This window comes from Myotis myotis, unplaced genomic scaffold (assembly GCF_014108235.1).
Source record: "Myotis myotis isolate mMyoMyo1 unplaced genomic scaffold, mMyoMyo1.p scaffold_m19_p_9, whole genome shotgun sequence".
In the NCBI taxonomy this organism is placed as follows: Eukaryota; Metazoa; Chordata; class Mammalia; order Chiroptera; family Vespertilionidae; genus Myotis; species Myotis myotis.
The window spans coordinates 38,567,044-38,588,588 of record NW_023416401.1 but is presented as its reverse complement, the minus strand read 5'-3'; the positions used below and the strand labels follow the sequence as shown (position 1 = coordinate 38,588,588).

General features: G+C 44.7%; 1 protein-coding gene and 1 long non-coding RNA gene across 6 annotated transcripts in view; one reads left to right on the top strand and one right to left on the bottom strand.

Moving 5' to 3' along the window:
* LOC118662652 overlaps positions 1 to 21,545 on the top strand; it is a 56,257-nt gene that overhangs the window by 16,037 nt on the left and 18,675 nt on the right. For 4 of the 5 annotated variants that reach the window (XR_004969820.1, XR_004969823.1, XR_004969819.1 and 1 more), the window contains exon 2: positions 6,424 to 7,065. This is a non-coding gene — a long non-coding RNA (uncharacterized LOC118662652). Of the gene's footprint in view, positions 1 to 2,257; positions 2,345 to 6,423; positions 7,066 to 21,545 lie in introns of all 5 variants that reach the window. The other variant, XR_004969822.1, reaches the window with a different exon arrangement.
* On the bottom strand, positions 6,793 to 8,861 carry LOC118662649 (cyclin-K-like). The gene has a single exon (XM_036321274.1). It carries the CDS (start codon positions 8,856 to 8,858, stop codon positions 7,116 to 7,118), a length of 1,743 nt encoding a protein of 580 aa, XP_036177167.1. The 5' UTR covers positions 8,859 to 8,861; the 3' UTR covers positions 6,793 to 7,115.

Sequence of the window (21,545 nt, the reverse complement as noted above, 5' to 3'; positions counted from 1 at the left end):
ATAAATGCTTGGGGTTAATACATTTTTAAATGTAAATGCAGGCCCTGAAATTTTGTGGCAATAATAGCTTGTAAGGTAGTCGTCCAGATGATTCAAAATGTGCTTATATTGCTGAGATAGTATTTCCAAATATTGTTCATTGATTTCTCTCTGTGTTGGCCCTCTCCAGCCTTACCCTTTCCTCCTACCCAGACCATTCAAGCAGGTTCTTGGGCTCTAGGCCTGTGACCTTATGGGAGAGATCTGGTTGGTCAGAAAAGCAGAGATTGTTTGCAGGCTTTCTTGATTTCTGTTCCCTAAGCCTCCAGATGAAAGCTGTTTCTGGCTTTCTTTTCCTCAAGGTGCTGCTTATCTTCCATTTATACTCTTCATTCTTCTCAATCCAGATCTGTGCCCTCGGAGGATGGTCATATGAATTGCATCATCCAGTCTCATGCCTTTTGGCTTCTGCTTGGATTTGGCCAGTGGGAGACAGTGGCATGAAATTGGGGGGGAAGAGGGGCAGGAGTGCAAGGGTGAAGGGGGCACATCTCCATGGCTATTTGTTAGGACTTCCTCCCACAGAACCCCCCATGCTTGGTATTTTGGGCTCAGTGAAAGGCCATGGAATTGTGACAATACCCTGGAGATGTGGGGCGAGGGAGCTAGGAATCTGAGGTTGTCCTCCTGGTGTAATCGTAGACTCCAAGTTAGAAATTAAGTTTAGTTATAGAAAATTAAATAATATTCTTTTTTCCATATATAAATTTGCATACCGTCTAAGCTTCAGCATTTTTTTTTAAAGGTTATCATTAAAGTGGAAACTTAAAACTTAAAAAATGTCCTAGTGATTTCAATGAACCCCTTTCTGGAATCCAATTTGAGATACACTATACTATGCTAAACTTTGGGTTGTAAAATTCTAAAAGTTGGCTTCTTGTGTGCATGAATAAAAGTTGTGATTAAAAGTTATACTTGGGGAGGTAGCAAAACATAGTGGTAAGAATGAAGCATCTGAATTCCAAATCCAGCTTTGCCACTTAACAGATAAATGACTTTCAGTAAGTTGCTTAATCTCTGTGCATCAGTTTCCTCATCTGTAAAAGTACACAAAACTTTGAGGGTTAAATAGGATATGTGTAAATAACTTAGAAAGGTGCACATAGTAAGCTCTCAGTAAGTTAGTAGTAGTAGTATGCTATCCCTAGTCACTCCAGCATTCGTTTATTTCACTAACGTTTACTTATCACAAACCTGCCATGCACATCAGGGGCACTCATGCAAAGATGAATAAAGCATTTATCTGCTTTCAAGTAGATGGCTAGCTGTTCACCAAAAAATCCATTTCTTCTTTTTCTTGGGCACAGAGGGAGACGATGTTTCTTGCACCCTTATAGGTAGGCATAGACTGTAACTATGCCCATGATTTTTCTAGCCAGTGATTTGTGAGTAGTATTTTACATGTCACTTTTGAGCCACAGTTTCTAAGAGACAGTTGTGCCCTCTTTATACTTCTCCCCCTTCCAATGTTTTAATGCAGAAGAGGACAAGGCCCTAGGAAATGACACAGCCACAAAACAGAAGGAGTCTGGGTTCCTTTCTTGCCTCACACTGAATTATGGGAAAGAGATAAATTTCTATGGTCTTTCAGCAAGTGTGTACTTTTTTGAGGGCTGTTTATTATTAGCAGCCAGTATTATTCAAATTAATATATTCTCTTATAACTATAACCATAATAAAAAGAGTGGATTTTTGTAGTCAACCATGTTGTCTAGTTGGATTCAAATTTTCAGGATGGGGAGGGGAGGGTAGAAGCTAGAAAAATGGAATCTTTTTGCATCCTGTTTTTCTTTTTTTTTTTTCTTCTCGAGCCATACTTCTCCCATATCCTCCTTGTCTCCCTTGGTGTTTCACCCTGGGCAGTGTTTCCCCCAACCCATTCCCCATTATTTTCTTTGTTATTAGAACTCCCAAGCAGCAGCCTTCTCAGCTCAGCCATGAATGGCATCTGCTAAATGTGCCGGCCCCTTTTCATATCTGGGTCATGCTTTGTGTGTCTTTATGCATTAGTATGACAAAAAGTTCTTCCTGACCCTTCAATTCCTTTCCCAAATGATCAGTTGGCAGTTTGTACAGTAAGAGGTTGGTCTTCCAACAGCCCTTAAATAATGTGACTTACTAATCAAAGGAATTTCCTAATACACAAGGCACTTAACTGTTTCTCTTGAAATATAATTTATTGTTACTTTTGGAAAATATATATTTTTTTAAATTTCAGGTTAACTACACACTACTTCGTAAGACAGAATACCTTACTTTTGATCAGCACTTTTCTGGAATAAAAGGCCTACACCTTCACTGAATGGTAAAAACATGTAGTGGTTCCCATACTGTTTTATCACCATTCTAACAACCTAAATTATGGATTTGACAAAGATACTTCCTAGGACACACACAAACACCATTTAGCAAATCTGTACCTGCCCCTAGACAGGCCTATCCAGAGGAGGCTCTAGTGAAGACGGGTGCTGAGGGTGCTGCTCTGACTCAGTGTGGCACAGAGTAGCGGGTCAGTTTCAGTGTGGCCCTGCTCCAGGTTCGGATGGAGGCCTCCCTAAAGGGAGGTGTGGGTGCTACCCAGTTCACTCCCTTCTCCAGGGCACTGCCAGTCTGCAACCTTGGCTTGAAAGGTATCATAACACAACTAAAAACAAATATAGGCACATTTTTACCTGGAGCTGCCAACTGTCCTGGATTGACCGTTCTCATCCAGTAAGCAAACCTGAATCTCAGAAAAATAAACATTTCAGAAACATTTGAAAATTCTTTCTCTCCTCTCTCTCTCTCATTCTCAAACCCTGAAACCAAAAGAAGGCGATACTTCTGAAGTTGCTGTATGTAGATTCAAGTGCCTACATTGATAATATTTGCTATCGGGACTTTATTTTACATTTTAAAATAATATTTCAACTCTGACAAAAATTATCCTTTTGGCATGTTTTTAAGAAATGAATGCTTAACATGTGAGCTTTTAGAAAAAAGGGAAATTAGTAACTCAATACATCCAAGCATCCAGCAACTCTAAATCCCTGAAAAAGATCAACACAAGGCAGACCTCTTGCAGATTTCTTAAGTTTTCTGTTCTCCTAGGCATGCCAATCAGAGGGCTGGAACACAATTTGGGAGCCAGGATTGGCTTAAACCAAATTGTGGTTTTTTCATTTTTCTCTAGCAATGGCATTCAAGCTGGTAATAATAGCCGCAGCCTAAAGTATGCCCCCAAAAGTGGGCAGAGTAGGGTCTGGCGCACGGATATTTTTCTGATCTGCTCTGCAGAGGGTGTCATGTTCTGGCCTGTTGCTACAGTAGTAGTGACCACCCACTGGGCATGCATTCCCCTCTGGTTTGGCAGGGAGAGTTGTCAAGGGAAAACACAGACTTAAGTGCCAAAGATCCTCACTCATATCACATCTTTGCCCTGAACTTACTGCAGCAGGAAAGTTAGCCACCTACCATCCATTTTCCAGCACAGTGGACGAGAAAGATTACGGAATCTTGGTGCTGGCTGGAAATGGACAGCTGCCATATTATAGCCCCTCTCAGAGTGACCTTGACAGAATTAGTGAGAGTAATTCTTTCAGTGGACAGAGATGCAAACGGTATAATTGGTGGCTCACTTTATAAAGAGGGAAAAGTGGCCTGAGATAGAGATTGATATGAATTCTGGGACAAGGGTGAATGGCTTGGCTGCTTGGTAAGGGCTCACAAGGAACCAGATTGGAAGGTCTGTGATAAGGTAACCTGGGGAAGCGGCATGATGATGAACTTGTGGTTGTGGGCACAAAGTTTGTATATCTTATATTAATGCCCACCAGAGAACTCCCACTGCAAAGGAAGCACTCAACAATGAGGTAGACAAGATGTCAAATCTTGTGGATGTGGACAGCTAATGATGAGCCTTGAGGAAACCAGACCACCCACTTGGTGGCAGAGTAATTTCAATACTTGCCCTGACCACTGATCTATTAGTACCCACCATCCAAAGGCTCACAGAATTCCTGACCTATTGAAGTGGCATCCTGCACAACATTGTGGCAGTGGGCAAGTGAACACAAGAGCCACTGGTCTCACCAGATATCGGATCACCCAGGAGTAGCTAGTCGAAAGGGACAGTGGAAAGACTATTGAAGGCTCAGCTAGGGTGCGAGCCTTGGGGCAATGGCCTTTAGTGTTAGGGTGCTGTCCTCCAGTGTGCAGTATATGCACGGAGGCAGTGGCTATGCTGCTATGTCCCCAATACAGGAACCAAGGGGTAGAAGTTGGTGTGGATCCTCTCACAATCACTGCTTCTCAAGCTTGCAGCTCTAGGCTCTGTCATATTAAAGGTCCTGGTTCCTATGAGGAAAACACCAGGCAGTCGTTGAACTGGAAGCTGTGACTATTGCCAGGTCATTTTAGGCTTTTCATGTCAGTGAGAGAACTACATTAGTGGACAAAATTGACCATAATGACCACAAGGAGTAGGGTTGCTCCACATAATGAAAGTATGGAGGAGTGGACTGGAGCCTAGAGGACTCACTTGGGCATCTCCTGGTGTCTCTTGGTGCTTCCATGCCAGGGATAATGGTAAATGGGTCCCTTCAACAGCCATGGCTTGATAAGGCCAAGGCAGCTAAGGACTCAGGGCTGAGGTCTGGGTCAGCCCATTAGGCAGGCAGCCTCGGCTGCCTAGAGTACTGGCCAAGGGTGAGTGAAATCTAGAATGGCTGGTGCAGGAGGGAAATGAAACCTTTATCTTGGGAACTGCTTTCCAAGGAACTCGAGAAAGATCCCCAGCACCTGGCACAGGATCTGGAACCTAGTAGGGAGGCCCTATGTGGTTGACTATCGGAGTTGTAAGGGTCCTCGAGCTGTCTGAGAAGGGCTTCGGACTCTCGGGGGAAAGTCTGTATGTTAACACGTGGCACTCCCAGCCCCTGTTTCAGCAAAGTTCACTAACTGTCCCTCACACAGAACCAGGTCTCATGGTAAAGGCACACACACAGCTTTGGATGTGCACCAAACCACCTCGCTGCTTGCCTCCCCAAGCCACTGTGTCACCAGCAGGAACTCATTATTCCCTCAGAGTGAGAGCGACAGAGAGAAATATAATCGCTTAAGGCTTAACCATTTTCTTTCCCCAAAATAAAAAAGCCAAATCACACATGGCCACAATTTGGATGCTGTGTGACTTTCACACTTTACTGGCCCACACATAAGTCAGTTGAATGTTTTTGCAAGTGACTGACTGAATTTAGTTTTTAAATTATCCAATGTACCTTACCCCGGTAAATTACCAAAATAAACAGCAAGGGTAATATAATTATAGTGCTGACAGTGGTCTAAGGCTCAGGTAGGGGGAAAAAAGGCTTTTCTTCCACCCTTTCTTTTTTAAAAATATTTTTAAAAATTGATTTTTAGAGAGAGGAGGGGAGAGAAAGACATCAATGTGAGAGAGGAACATCAGTCAGTTGCCTCCCAAACATGCCCTGACCAGGGATGGAACCCGCCATGTTTTTTAATTCTCACTCGATATTTTTCCACTGAATGTTAGAGAGAGTGGAAAGGAGGGGGAGAGACAGAGAAAGAGAAACATTGATGTGAGAGAGACACATCAGAGAGACACATTGCTTCGTTGCCTCCTGCACGTGCCCCAACCAGGGCTGGGGATTGGGCCTGCAACCGAGGTACCCTTGATTAGAATCGAACCCAGGACCCTTCATTCTGAGGGATGAAGCTCTATCTATTGAGCAGAACTGGCTAGGGCAAACCTGTCACCTTTTAATGTACAAGACCATGCTCCAACTAACTGAGCCCTACTAACCAGGGCTTGTCTGTCCCTTCTTTTCTCCCTTCTGGTATCAGCTGGTGGGAGATGAATTCTCTCATATAGGAGCTGTCTTCTTCAAATGTAATCATAGGCATGGATGGGCCCAGAACAGAAATGGGTTTTTGTTTTGTGTGTGTCGTTTTTTTGTGTTTTCTTTTTGCCTTGTGCCTAATCGCTTGAAGTAGAGACTTTTCATATAGGGTCAGAAATCTATCAGTCTCTCTCTCTGGTTCCATCTTTTTTTTGCTTTTCTTAGCTTTGACATTTTGACAGTCTGGCTCAGTGACTTTCAACTCTTAAGTCTCCAGCCCATTCTTGTGTGCTAGAACTTTTGTGACATACTTGAAGAGATCGAAATACTCAAAACAACAGTTAAAAAAGCAAGCAATAAATTATCATGTGATCACTGCTAGAGTTTAACACTTTTTTGTGGTGTCTAGGAAAGCATGCATGGTAATTGCCTCATTCACCCAACAGCTTTTCATGCCAATGTTTTGTTTGAGAAAACCTTATCACTGCCCTGGCCTTTCACTTACATCTTCTCACCTGTTTTTTTTTTCGTTTTTTTTTTTCAGAACTGCTTTTCTTTGGATAACTGACTGAAGGAGTCTCCTGTGTAACAAAGATGGAAGTCACAGTATGTTGTTACATACACTTAAAAATATCTCTCTATGTACAGGAACTTGCAGATCGATGTAAACATACATTACTTCCCAAGTACATTCCTCCCCTTCTTCCCAGAGGAAAAAGAAAAAAGCCATCCAACCAGGCAACCCCTTTAAAATAACTTTAATACAAAGATGTAAATATCTCTAAATCAAAAAGGTTCTTCTGACCGACTGGGTGTCATGGAAGAAAACACGGAATGGAAGTGATGACGACAGCTTGACTTCAGATGGAACTGGACTGTTTAAAACTGTGTATCCAGGAAAAATAGGCACTGATTTCTAGAAGGAAATTCACTCCTTACGGAAGCTATTTATTGAGCCAATATGGCTGGTTAACATTTTCACTAGTATAGTCACCCAGTGCAGGACGCGGCCCTCAGCCGACACCAGCACAGCCGGGCGGCCCGGGCACTGCCGAGGCTGTCCCCACTCCGGGCCTGGAGGACCATCTGATCCATCTCCCGGGCCTGGTCCATGTCTTCCCATACTGCAACTGTCCAGCATGATACAAGGTACCCTGCTGCTTCCTCACTTCAACTACCCTTCAAGGTAACTAGAAAAACTTGTTAAAAAAACAAAGGGGGGAAAAAGGCATCAGGTTATCTCATCCAGGCTGCGCGCCCCAGGCCCCCGACTGGAGGCATGCCTGGTGGGGGGATGGGTGGGGACACAGGTGGCTGTCCTCCAGGGGGGACAGATGGAGGTGGGTAGCTAGCTGGAGGCAGGCCCAGGCCTAGAGGAGGGTGAGGTGGAACGGCATGGGTGGGGGGCACGCGTGGGGGTGGGGGCGGGAAGTTGGGGTTGTAGGGGGATGGAGGTGGAGGGTACCAGGGAGTTGGGGGTGGGATGGCAGGTGGCAGGAAGCAGGCTGGGAGAGGGGGCACCAGTGGTTGGGGTGGGTTGGGGGGGTAGACATGGGAGTAGGGCAGGTGGGCTGGAGGCCTGTAGGCAGGGTGCAGGGCACTGTAGGAGGGGCCCTCGGTCTTCACCATGGAATGCAGGCTCTGGTAGCCCTCTCCAGACATGTAGGAGCTGGTGGTGGACATCCTGGTTATGTAGCTGGAGGGTGGTGGTGGCCGGTATGGCAGCGGTGGTGGCTGGTGCACAGGGGCCGGGTGGGCCAGAGGAGGAATCTGGACTTTGGGGAGATCACTGGCATCCACAGGGCCTGGTGGCTCAGCCTCACCTAAGGCAGTCGCGAGGGGAGGCTTCCGGTCTGGTGGTGGGTGGGCCAGAGGCAATGGAGGGTGAGTGGTCTCTATTTTGGGAATTTTAGGTGGTGGTGGTTTTGCTGCTTTGTTCTCTTCTTTGGGAGAAACAACCGTGGCTCGCTTCACCTGGCGGGGGCGAGTAGGCTGTGGGGACGGTTTCTTGGGCTGCTGGACTTGCTGTGGCGGTGGCGGCAGCTGGGTTGATGTCTGTGGGTCCTTCTGTGGGGGCTGCGGTGGTTCAGGGCCTGGAGCCGACTGTGATGGTGGCACTGGTGGCACTTGTGGTGTGGGGTTGAGCGATGGGGGCTGATGCAGCTGATGAGGCGTGTGATGAGGCATCTGTTGTTTTCCTTGTGAGTACAGATCCAGGATTTGGTGGCAGATATCTTCCAGAACATCCACAGGGACATCTTGCACAAACTGCCCCCACCATCTCCGATACATGGGTTTGGAGGTCCATTCTTGTATTTCAAATTTGCACAAATGTCCTGTGAGATACATCACTGCCACTGCTATGATCTCTGGTTCCCACTGCAGTGACAAGGTAGTGCAGAGACTGTCATTTACAAATGTCCATGCCATTTGAACCAACTTTTGAATTTTGTTTTTATCACCTTTGAGTTGTTTTGCATATTTGAGTAGGAACTGGTATGGATATTCTACCTGTAAATCAAACTTTATAGTCTGCAGTAGGATTCTCTCCAGAACCATTACTTCTTCCTTTGGGTCATCTCCAAACTGGCCAAATTGTACATCATTTAATAAACTACGAGCTGTTTTGATGATATCTTTACATTTTTTGGGTGTTTCTTCTAATTTCCCAGCCAGAAAGAGACAACAAGCTCCTGTTACATATCTTGGAAATTGCTTAAAGGAATGAAACATGTAGAAGCGATGAAAATAAATTATTCCAGTTGCCAGGGTATCATAGTGTAGTCCCAAACGTGTGCCCACATCAAAGATGAACCGAGCCCCCTCTCGGCGGTACCTGGCCTCAGTGGCTGGGTCAAGTCCTTCTAGCTGAGAGGGTGTATGAGCCAAGTCTTTCTTATCCCAGTACCAACATGGTTTTGTGTGGTCCAGGTTTGCTGGGGTTACTGAAGGGCTTGAATTTTCTTTATTCGCCTTCATTTATTGAAGTAGACTTGTTCTTTTCAAAAGATTCTCTGAAAATGTTACCTCCGGTAAGTCCCTCAGCAACATCTCTCCTTGCCGACCATGGCCATCTTGGACGTGGGATCCTTGTTGGGGTCCAATACCAGCAGGTCCAGGGGTCCCCAAAGGTGTGGACGGAGTTGGCGAAGAAGGAATGACATGGAGACAGCATTCAGTTGATCAGCAGCCTAGCCAGGATCTCCAGCCACGCTCTGTTTTTTATTGTCTTGTTACATCTGTATTTATACCAGTTGATTTTAATCCTATCAATTTCTATTCCAAAGGTTAGGTCGTTTCTTATCTCCATTCCAGGGAGTAAAGATTATGTAGCTTAAGGGTGATGGTTCGTAGTTAAAGTGATTACCCGCCTGGCATTTAGTTAAGGGCTTTTATTCCCTCCCTAACTTCAGGGAAAAATCCCTACCTGGGGAAACAACCTTTCTCGGAGAGGTGACCTTGGTTAAAACACATAGCGCCAAGAAGGTGAGCAAACATATTAAGAACAGTATGCCATATACGCTAGGTCCCTTGAAACATATGCTATTCAGATGTTTCTTCCCTGCAGCGACTGTGTCAAGCAGCAAGGATGGACTGGCTTCCGCCAAATTCTCCCCTTTTTATTTTTTTAAATGATAGCACATGTAAATCAGCAGCCACCTCTCCGATTGGGTTGTTTAAGACTCGGAAGTAGACTGACAAGCAATGATAGCAAGCATAGCTATAAACATAGTGGATGGAGTGCACAAGGAGCCTTGTTCCTGTAGAAGGTTGCTGGCCTCTTCAGTCAAGGGATTTCAGCTGTCCTCAAGCCGGGGGTTTGGTTGTCCTTGTTGATCTGGCTAGCAGGCGGCGTCATTGGCGACAGGCTTCCCGAAGCGTCAGCGAGTTGAAGGGCTGCATCAAAGGGTCCATCAGGGCCGTGCTTGATGGTGGTGTTGGGCTTTTGGGAAACAGACCATAGAAGTGCAGTCCTATTTTCATTACATCATATCAAGAGGGTACATGTTATGAATACTAATATTAGCCTTGATCACCTGGCTGAGGCAGCATTTGTCAGGTTTCTCCACTATAAACTTACTTTTTTCTTCTCCCTTTCCACTCTGTTGTCTTTGAGAGGAAGTCACTGTATGTAATCCATTCCTAAGGAGTTTTGCTCCCCCTCCTTGGAGGTGGAGGAGCCACATAAATTATTTGGACTTCTTCATGGGGGATTTGTCTCTTCTCCCCACTTATTAATTCAGTCACTTATTTGTATCATATTTATATGGATTCCTGGATACTGCACGCTGGGTATATTTGTTTCTAGTTGGGAGTTGTTTCTCTTCGGCCCTCTCAGAAGAGAGCACAGAAATTTATGTGCATATATTAACCCCTGTGTGTGTGCACTGTCTTTGAATAGTTCTATATGTAACCATCTATAACCATCTATAATAATAAAAGCATAATATGCTAATTAGACCGGACAGCTGAACGACCTCCCAGATGTCCTTCCGGACAAAGCCGCGGGGGCGGGGACCGAGGCAGAGGCGGTTAGGGGCAATCAGGCAGGCAGGCGAATGGTTAGGGGTGATGAGTCAGGCAGGCGAGTGGTTGGGGGCGATGAGGCAGGCAGGCAGAGTGGTTGGGGCAATCAGACAGGCAGGTGAGTGGTTAGGGGTGATGAGTCAGGCAGGCGAGTGGTTAGGGTCAATCAGGCAGGCAGAGTGTTAGGGGCAGTCAGGCAGGCAAGCGAGTGGTTAGGGATGATGAGGCAGGCAGGTAGAGTTTTTAAGGCGATAAGGCAGGCAGGTAGAGTGTTAGGGGTGATGAGGCAGGCAAGCAGGTGAGCAGTTAGGAGCCAGCAGTCCCGGATTGTGAGAGGGATGTCCAACTGAACTGGCAGTCAGACATCCCCTGAGGGGTCCTGGATTGTGAGAGGGTGCAGGCCGGGCTGAGGGACACCCCCCTTCTGTGCACGTATTTTGTGCACCGGGCCTCTAGTATTAAGACAGATGTCGCCAACTCTAATCACCTGGATCATTCTGGCCTCCTCCCTTTTCTTCCCTATAAATCCTCTCTTCAAGAGTGAGAAGCCTGTATCCCACTAGCCACCATCCACTTCCTTATTCAGTTCCAGGATATATGCTGAGTAGTATCAGAATTGTTAATCTGTGCCCTGATGGGAACCCATATTATCTGCTAGAGTGCAGTTCGATTCCTTTGCCTTCAGTCATGCAGACTCCAGTCATTTCCAAAGCTACTTAGGCCAGCACCCTTCCCCTTCCTTCTTCAGTGAAGTTGCTCTAATATATATAAATAAAACAGCCTAAGCAACCATTATGACCGAACGACCAGCCAGTAGCTATGATGTGCACTGACCCAAACCTTGCTGCTGGGGCCCTGACAGCCCTGAATCTGGTTCACCCGTACCCTGGACCCAGACAGGAGGGAGGAGGGAGCCTGATTCCTTGCGGAATCGGCATTGGTTAGCTTGCTGCTGGGGCCAACCTCCCGTGGTCCCTCCTCCCCGCAGGCCAGCCTCCCCGATCAGCCCCGATCGCTGGCCAGGCCTAGGGACCCCACCCATGCACGAATTCATGAACTGGGCCTCTAGTACATGAATAATACAGATTCTCACATCATAGTTTGCCTTCCTTCCTAGACCTACCAATCTTATAAATGACTTCTGAAAATTTTGCACACATTAACATTCACTCTGTGCTGTAAAGTTCTATGGTGTTGTTTTTTTTTTTTAGCTCATGTAATATTTTTTATTAAAGTGTAACACACCTATCAAAGTACAAAACTCATTAATATATAGTTTAATGAATTCTTGCAGTGAACACATCCTTGAAACTAATACCCAGATAGATAAACAGGACATTAAGAGCCATCAGAAGCCCTCCCTTGTATCCCCTTCCAGTTGCTACTTCCCCCACCCTAGAGTTACTATTATCCTGGCTTCGAACATCACAGATTAGTTTTGCCTATTTCTAACATTATATAAATGGAATCATTCAGCATGTGCTCTTTTGTGTCTGGCTTATTTTGCTCAGCATTATTTAAAAAACATTTTAACTAAGATATTGACATACTATATTATATTTGTTTCAGATGTAGAACATAATGATTTGATTATTTGTGTACATTACAAATTGATTACCACTATAAGCCTAGTTAACGTCCATCACCACACATAGGTACAAATTATATATATATTTATTGTTGACAGTATTACAGATGTCTCTCATTTTCTCCACTTTACCCCCCTCCATCCAGCCTCTATCCCCACAAGCCTTCACCACCCTTTTGTCTGTGTCCATGAGCTATGCATATAAGTGTATAAGGGTTTTGACAAATGTGTAATGTCATGTATCTGCCATTACAGTTTCAAACAGTTTTACTGTCATAAAAATCCTCTATCCTTCACCTATCGTCTGTCTCCTCTCCCCTCTCTCCTGGAAACCACTGACCTTTTTACTGTTTCTGAAGTTTTGCCTTCTCCAGAATCCTCCTTCCTATATAATAAAAGCCTAATATGCTAAGTGTCCGGTTGGCCATTCAACCAATCAAAGTGTAATATGTTACTGATAGGCTAAGGCTGCTCAGCCACTCGCTATGACATGCACTGACCACCAGGGGGCAGACACTTTGACCAATAGATTAGCTTGCAGCTGGGGTCTGGCCAATCAGGGCTAAGTGAGAAGGGCCGGACACACCCTGGAGCTCTCCCATGGTCTCTCCCCAGCTGGCCAACCTCCCATGTCCCTCCCTGACCCCAATCATACACTGGTGGGGTCCCTTGGCCTGGCCTGTACCCTCTTGCAATCTGGGCTGAGGGACCTCCCCCCCAACCCCGTGCACAAATATTTTTTTTCTTTTTTTTTTTTATTAATTAAATCTTTATTGTTCAGATTATTACAGTTGTTCCTCTTTTTTCTCCCCATAACTCCCCTCCACCCAGTTCCCACCCCACCTTCCTCCCTCACTCCCCATCCACTGTCTTCATCCATAGGTGCACGATTTTTGTCCAGTCTCTTCCCGCATCCCCCTCACCCCTTCCCCCCCAAAGAATAGCCAGTCCACTCCCTTTCTATGCCCCTGATTCTATTATAATCACCAGTTCATTCTGTTCATCAGATTATTCACTTGATTTTCAGATTCACTTGTTGATAGATGTGTATTTGTTGCTCATACTTTGTATCTTTCTTTACCTTTTTCTTCTTCTTCCTCTTCTTAAAGGATACCTTTCAGCATTTCATATAATACTGGTTTGGTGGTGATGAACTTTAGCTTTTTCTTATCTGTGAAGCTCTTTATCTGGCCTTCAATTCTGAATGATAGCTTTGCTGGATAAAGTAATCTTAGTTGTAGGTTCTTGGCATTCATCACTTTGAATATTTCTTGCCACTCCCTTCTGGCCTGCAAAGTTTCTGTTGAAAAATCAGCTTACATTCCTATGGGTACTCCCTTGTATGTAACTGACTTTCTTTCTTTTGCTGCTTTTAAGATTCTCTCTTTGTCTTTTGCTCTTGGCATTTTAATTATGATGTGTCTTGGTGTGGTCCTCTTTGGATTCCTTTTGTTTGGGGTTCTCTGCGCTTCCTGGAGTTGTAAGTCTATTTCTTTCACCAGGTAGGGGAAGTTTTCTGTCACTATTTCTTCAAATAGGTTTTCAATATCTTGCTCTCATCTTCTGGCACCCCTATAATTCAGAAGTTGGTACACTTGAAGCTGTCCCAGACGCTCCTTACATTATCTTCGTATTTTTGGATTCTTTTTTCATTTTGCTTTTCTGGTTGGGTGTTTTTTGCTTCTTCGTATTTCAAATCGTTGACTTGATTCTTGCAATCCTCTAGTCTGCTGTTGGGAGTCTGTATAATATTCTTTATTTCAGTCAGTGTATGCTTAATTTCTAGTTGGTCCTTTATCACAACCTCGAGGGTCTCATTAGATTTCTTGTAGATCTCATTAAGTTTATCGGCAGTTTCTAGAAAATTCTTGAAAGACCTTAAAAGTGTGGTTTTGAACTCTATATCCAGTAGTTTGCTTTCCTCCATTTCTGTCATTTGTGTCCTTTTTCTTTGTCTCCTCATTTTTTATGCTTTCCTGTGTTGATAAAGTGGTTTTCTGTGCTGAGTGTCCAGTGGTTCAGCCTTCCCAATTACCTGAGGAGGACACTCTTGGCGCACCCCCTTGTGGTTTTTGTACACAGTCTTGTTGTAGTTAAGCCTTGATTGTTATAGTTATCACTGGGAGGAATTGACCTCCAGGCCAACTGGCTGTGAGAATCAGCTGTGTCTGCAGTGGGAGAACTTCTGTGCTGGAAACACCCCTCTGGGGCAAGACTTGCTTCAGTGGGGCTTTGGTGCTCACTGAGTCTGCCCCCTGAGTGTGTCCTTTATGGTTCCACGGAGCTGCAAACTGGATGGTCCTACTCTGACCTCTGGGTGGCTCCTGGATCTCTAGGGAGGTGCTAATCTAGCCTTTGCCTGAGGCTATCCAGCAAAAGCTTCCCTGCAGGGCTTGGGCGGGATGGGGCGGGTCCCACGGGATCAACAGGGCGGGGCTAGCAGTTATGGCTGCTCTCAGTCCAGCCCTTAGAGGCTCTGCTTCTCAGTATCCTGGTAATCGCTGCAAGCCCCTCAGAGAGAAAGCTGCCCTCAAGTTCCGACCGATGCCAGACAGTCCCGCTTCTCCCGTATGAGTCTGGGTCCCTAGAGACTCGCCTGGAACTGGAGCTCAGAGCCTGAGACTCCCTCCCAATTGAAAACGACAACCACGCCCTCAGCCCGCTCCGCATGCACCTCCGCACCTTAGTATTTTACTTCCATACTGCGCCTCCTCTTAGTCTCGGTATGCTTTTCTCTTTCCTTCTAGTTGTAGAATTTCCACTCAGCCAGCCTTCCTGTGGTTCTGGATGATGTCCATTCCGTCTTTTAGTTGTATTTTTGAAGTGGTTGTTCGAGGCAGCAAACTCCGTTGTTTACCTATGCCGCCATCTTGGTTTCTCCCCGTGCACAAATTTTGTGCACTAGGCCTCTAATGTCATATAATTGGAATCATATAGTATGTAGTCTTTTACTTAGCAATATGCGTTTGAGTTTCCTCCATGTTTTTTTGTGGCTTGACAGTGCATTTCTTTTGTCACTGAATAATATTCCATGCATGGATGTACCACAGTTTATCCATTCACTTGCTGAAGGACATCTTTGTTGCTTCCAGTTTTTGGAATTATGAATAAAGCTGCTATAAACATTCATGCCAGCAACTTTTTTTTTTTTTTTTTTTTTTTTTTACTGACTATATATACACTCATGACTTGTGTACTTCTTTGAACCAGTTTTTCCATCCTGCTAGTTTCTTCATTAATAACATGTGCCCACTATACACTGAGTGGCCAGATTATTATTACCACCTAACATTTGTAGGCAAATTAGCTATAATTTCGTGCTGAAGTTGCTAGAGGGCCAGACTATTATAAACGTCTGAATAGTACAGCATACCTAACTATCATTGCTGATCAAGTTCATCCTATCATGTTGATGGTGCATCCCAATGGAGATGGCTTCTTTCAACAAGACAATGCGCCATGCCACGGTGCTCGTATTGTGCAGGAGTGGTTTCAAAAACATGAGGGAGACTTTACCTTGCTTAGGTGGCCCCCACAATCACCAGATCTCAATCTAATTGAGCATTTGTGGGATAAAGTTAAAAGAGCCATCACACAGCTGGTTCCAAAACCATCAGATCTCACAGAACTGGACAATGCTATTCATCAGGCATGGTGTCAGATTCCTCGCATCACCTTTCAACATCTCGTGGAATCAATGCCAAGAAGAATCGCTGCAGTATTGAAGGCAAAAGGTGGCCCAACGAAGTACTGATGGGGTGGTCATAATAATCTGGCCACTCAGTGTATATTTCTATGAGAATTATGTTCTTAACCTTTTTGACAACCATATCGTGACATGCTATTTTTAGAACGTGTCTGGGGTGATATAAGTAAGGTATTTTCTTTTGCAGCTTGGGACACATGTTGCATGACCTCAAGGTCATGGCGATCAACCTTATATCCATTGGCATGGACCTTCATGTGGCCTTAGATTGGGTGAGCACTTTTAAAAAAGATATGTTTTTATTGATTTCAGAGAGAAAAAGGGAGAGGGAGAGAGGAATAGAAACATCAGTGATGCGAGAGAATCATTGATAGTCTACCTCCTGCATGTCCCTACTGGGGATCGAGGCCCCAAAGCCGGCATGTGCCCTGACCAGAATCAAACTGTGACCTCCTGGTTCATGGGTCAATGCTCAACCACTGAGCCACACCTGCTTCCACATGCTTTGCACTTCTAAGGTAGCCACAGGGGAACATTTCTGATGATTGGTGCTATTGTTGGAGACCTCTTACAAGAGAGGTTGTTGAAAGTATGACCTTGCTTTTAAAGCTCCTCAGGATGGTTCTGTGTGCCCTTCAGACTTCTATCAGGTCACATTAAGGACACTGTTCTTATAGGGAGAGTGGCGGGACAGTGGGATGAAAACAGTGCTGGGTTTGAGGACCCTTCTGCTACTCAGTGCCAAGTCCATTAACATCTTGAGCCTTAGCTTCTGCATTTTGTGAAGTAGGAAACATAGTGACACTGCGATACTCTGACTGATGAAATATACTCATCCATTGAGATGTTTTTCTGAGATAAATGAAATTATATGTATGACCTGCTTTCTAAGCACTATAGACGGATAAGTTATTACTGTCTAGTACAGGGTTTGGCAAATTTCTGTAAAGAAACAGATAGTAAATATTTTCAGCTCTGTCCTTGTAGTTCAAAAGCAGCCACAGACAGCACATAAACCAATGAGCACAGCTGTGTTCCAATAAAACTTTATAAAAACAGACAGTGGGCTGTATGTGGCCCATAGGCTGTAGTATGCTGACTTCTTGTCTAGAATAAGCATGGAAAAACATAAACCACTCCCTGCTCCCTTCTTCCTGAAATCTCTTCCAAATACAGTGCTGGAGAGGACATTCAGTAATTCCCTGAGTCTTGACTCATAGACTACAAAGTCCCTAGGTGGGTTGAGTTACTTAACAGCCCAGCTTTTTTAAAAACACTACTTCCCTGCTTTCTACATGGGGTCCCATCTTCTCTGTGGGTGGAGCCAACCCTGCTTCTGTAGGAACTACCACTTTTGTCTATACATAAAACTGATCACGCACTCTCCTGGGCCATATGATTGTCTGGGATGACCAAAACCCTGTTATATCCTGAGCTGAACCAGAAAGAAGCAGGAAGGAAAAGGACTTCAGATCTTTCCCTGCATCTTATGAGCCAGACACTGTGCTAGGTGCTTTTTGTATTGGACTCACTTAAAACTGGCAGTAATTCTGTGAGATAGGTATTAGCACACCCATTTTACATTTGGCAAGTTTAAATTCTGTAGTTAGAATATTCAGCTTTCCAGATACGTACATTTCTTCCATAGTCAGGACATGCCAATTTCCGTAGAGAGTAGAAAGTTATTTTGTCAACTCAAGGTAGCTCAGTTACTTCTGGACTTAAATGTCGCTAGTAGTTTTAAACCCAATGAATGCAAGTTTCCCCCCACTCCTCTCCTTCACCCCTTGTCTTTGGAGGTGAGCTAAGTTTTTGGGTCACTGGCTTAAATACCGTCTTGAGGGGAGAGGTGGACACCGGCTTCCGTCCTTGCGGCATTTTCCTGAGTAGAAGTTTGTCTTTTCTAGTCTTCATGGTCCTCATGGTTTCCTGTCATGTCTGTGGGATCATACCCTCCTCCTCCTCGTTTCACACCCTGTCTGCTCTGGGACTATGGCTCCTGCTCAGTCACATACCTGTTTGTCCAGGAACTCAGGAACCTTTTGCTTATGGTTCTATGAAGCTGCCCTGAGGGTCACCTGACCAGGAAGTTCCCTCAGCCATTGTTAGGCTGATCCTCTGGTGCCAAGCTGGGCATGAGTCTTCTTCATAAGACTTGAATTCTGAGCCAGGCAATGGTCTCTTTGGCCCTGGATACCCTGTAAGATTATCTGGGCTTTCTCCCCTTCTGTCCAAGGTTTTTGATAAGTGGAAGGGGTACTTCTTTGGGACCTAAATGTTGGCTATAGCCCTCCTGTCCCTTTTTCCCACAGTTGATGAATTACTCTTTGTCTTTTTTTAAGCAGAAAAAAATCTGTTTATGTCATCGTACATTTTTTTTTCCTGTTTTTCAGCTCATAGTATAAACTCTGCAGAATTATCTAGGTCAGTGGTTCCCAACCTTTTTTTGGCCATGCCCCACCTAAGCATCTCTAAAATCCTAATGCCCCCCTCCCCCTGGACATATAGTTATTATTATTCAAAAAGTGAACTCCTATTCACATGGAGGAAGCCTAAAAGGCCATTAACTTGGTCTAAACAAGCTTCCAAAGAACATTGCATCCATGAAAGAGAAAAGTAAAAGAATGAAAGGACAGTTGAAGTACTGAGGAAGAAATCACTAAGAAATTGTTAAAAAAAAAATCGTATATAATAAAAGGCTGATATGCAAATTGTCCCCTTGGGAGTTCAACCGACCAGGAGTTCGACCACTTGCTATGGCATGTGCTGACCACCAGGGGGTGTCACGGAACGAAGGAAGGCCCCGGCCAGCAGCCCAAAGGACCCGATCAGTCCTGATTGCCGGCCCGGCCTAGGGACCATACTCATGCATGAATTTCATGCACCGGGTCTCTAGTAATAGTGAAATGATATGAAAAAGTAGCAAATAAAGTTTCAAAACATATAATAAAGAAAAATGCATAAATATGTCACAATATATATTTATATACTGTATATGAGGCCCTTAGAACCATAAGAACTTTTAAAATTCACTGTTAATAACTCATTCTCAAATTGTCTCCCTTAAAAATCAAATTGCCCCCCTGTGGGGTGTGTGCCCCATGTTGGGAGCCACTGGTCTAGATCCTAATCCCTTAAGAGTTCAACATTGTCTCTCTCATTTTTCTCTCTTAAGCCCCCTGCCTGCTGCAGCAAAAAAATTGCTTTGTTTTCAATATATTGTCTCCATTCTAGGCTCCAAAAAAGCCTAATTTTAAAACTCACAGGTGAACAGTTATTTCTTTGATTTCAGCATATTTTCCTTTTCCCTAAGAACAGTGTTTATGGAAAACTGCTTTCGTTTAGTTTGTTCATTTTTTCCCCTAGAGATAAATATTATGAAAAGCTTAAGATCACATTCAATACAGATCAGGTTAGGATTCTGTTTGTTTCTTTGTCTGAATGCTGAAGGCAAGGGAAAGGGCACAAGGAATCAGAAGGAGAAACCTTGGATAGCATCTCCAAAGTATCCTCTGTGCATCCTCACCTATGAGGAAACCGAGGTCCTGAGAGGTTGACCAGTTGGCCCAACACCACAATGGAGAGAGTGGAGGATGCGGGGCTCCTAACTGGGTCGGCTCCAGGTCTGCCTGATTCCAAAACAAACACTGGAGTGGCGAAAGGAGTTTGTAGTTTCAGCAGTTTCAAATGCTGTAGAGAAGCCCAGTAAGATAAGAATGAAGACAGTTTTTTGGATGAGGGGCTCATGGGTTACCTCTGTCAGGGCTGTGCTCTGTCCATGCATGCTCAGAAGCCCTGATCCTGGGGCCAGATGTACCACTGAGGTGTTGCTGATTGTGAAGAGCTCCCCAGGAGTGGTGTGTCCTTGCAGCATTTTATTCTTGGGTGTGCAGTAGAGGAAGGTTCTAAAGACTAGAATGTCAGTAAGAATATACAGTACTTTACATTACATAAGATACCTGGGTGGAGGAAGGTACGGATTTGAAGAAAATAAGAAAATTTGGCTCCAAAGCCCATCTCTTATTTGACACCAATCCTATATGATAAAAGCCTAATATGCTAAGTGTCCGGTTGTCTGTTCAACCAATCAAAGTGGAATATGCTAATGATATGCTAAGGCCACTCAACTGCTTGCTATGACATGCACTGACCACCAGGGGGCAGACACTCCGACTGGTAGGTTAGTTTGCTGCTCGGGGTCCGGCTGATCGGGACTGAGCAAGATGGGCCGGACATGTCCTGGAGCCCTCCTGTGATCCCTCCCCAGCTGACCAACCCCCTGTGTCCCTCCCTGGCCCTGATCGTGCACTGGTGGGGTCCTTCAGCCTGGCCTGTGCCCTCTCGCAATCTGGGACCCCACAGGGGATGTTGGAGAGCTGGTTTTGGCCCGATCCCACAGGCCAGGCTGAGGGACCCCACTGGTGCACACATTCATGCACCGGGCCTTTAGTTATATCAGAAAACTGTGAAGTCCAGCATCTCTAGAATCTAGGTGGTTTCTGCAAACTATCTCTTTGGACTTTGTGGCATTGGGCACCAAGTAGTCTTTGGCCTCTTTGCTCATTGACAACTAAGGGTTTAGTAATTTTATCTAAAGTGTGCAAATTGGGATTCCGCCATTAGTTCCCTGATTCTCTTAGGAAAGAGGTAGTCTTGGTGACTCGGCCAATTTCGTGTGACAAAGAACAAAATACAATGCAAGCAGCCCAGGCTGACAAGGAAGATCACTGTTGGAGCATAGGAGACAGCATGGCGGGGTGGGAGCTAGATGGCCATGGGTTCAAATCTCAGTTCTTGGAAAAATTACTTAAGTTGACTGGTTTTCAGTTTCTTTACATAGGGATTGGAGATAGAATATGTCATGTTCCTAACCCATAGTAGATGCTCTCATAACTACCATACAGTCAGCACTTTGTGCTTGGTTACGTGGGGCCTGGCCTAGCTCCTTTGCTCCAGGGCACAGCCATTGATTTTAAGAATCTTATAATTCCCTGCAGCTTCCAGGCATGATTTTACGGGGCATGGCAATGAGCAATGATTAAAGAACACAGCAAACCCTGGCACCAAAGTTTGGAAAACTGGCCAAAGGACAATTCTCCATTCCTGGCCAAGAGGACTAAATGGAGACCCTTTGGCTAAGCCCACTTAATGACCTCTTTGGATGAGCTGTTGGCAGGAGTCTCATCACTGGCAGCTGACTCCTGCCTAAGTTGCACGGGTTATCCCTGCTTTGCAGATTTAGGGCTAATAAGTCCTTGGAGGAAGGCTGGAGACTGGGACACAATCCTGGCCATGGCAGACAGGGCTGGACTGAGATAGTTCATTCATAAACTCATTCATTGAAAATTTGAAAACCAAGGGCTCTGCCTCTGGCAAAGTAACATAGATTTTCCAAAAACCTGTTTTTCCCTGGACTTTTGCCTATGGGGCGATATGTGCTTATTTGAACAAGGATATCTAGGAAAGGAAAAAGGATGAATAGGTGGAGCAAAAACTTTTCAACATCTGCTTTATGATTTATAAAAGGGATATAAGCCATGCCATTAAGGGAATCTTCCCAGGAAAATGTTGCTATTGTACAACGAAACATCTTGTTAAAAAGCTTGAGTTTGCCTGTACTTCTAAATCTGTTGAGTATAACAGGAAGAAAAGAGATTCTATTCCACTGCCATTTAGAAACAGTTTCTAGAGCTTTTCCCTGACTTGGCTATATGCTGGTCAATAGAATGAAATCTGTTTTACCACCTGATTCTTTTCACTCAATCTTCCATTCATTTTGATGGAGTAATATGTATATTATACATACATTCAATATCTTGGCTATGAAATAACCAACTAATATCAA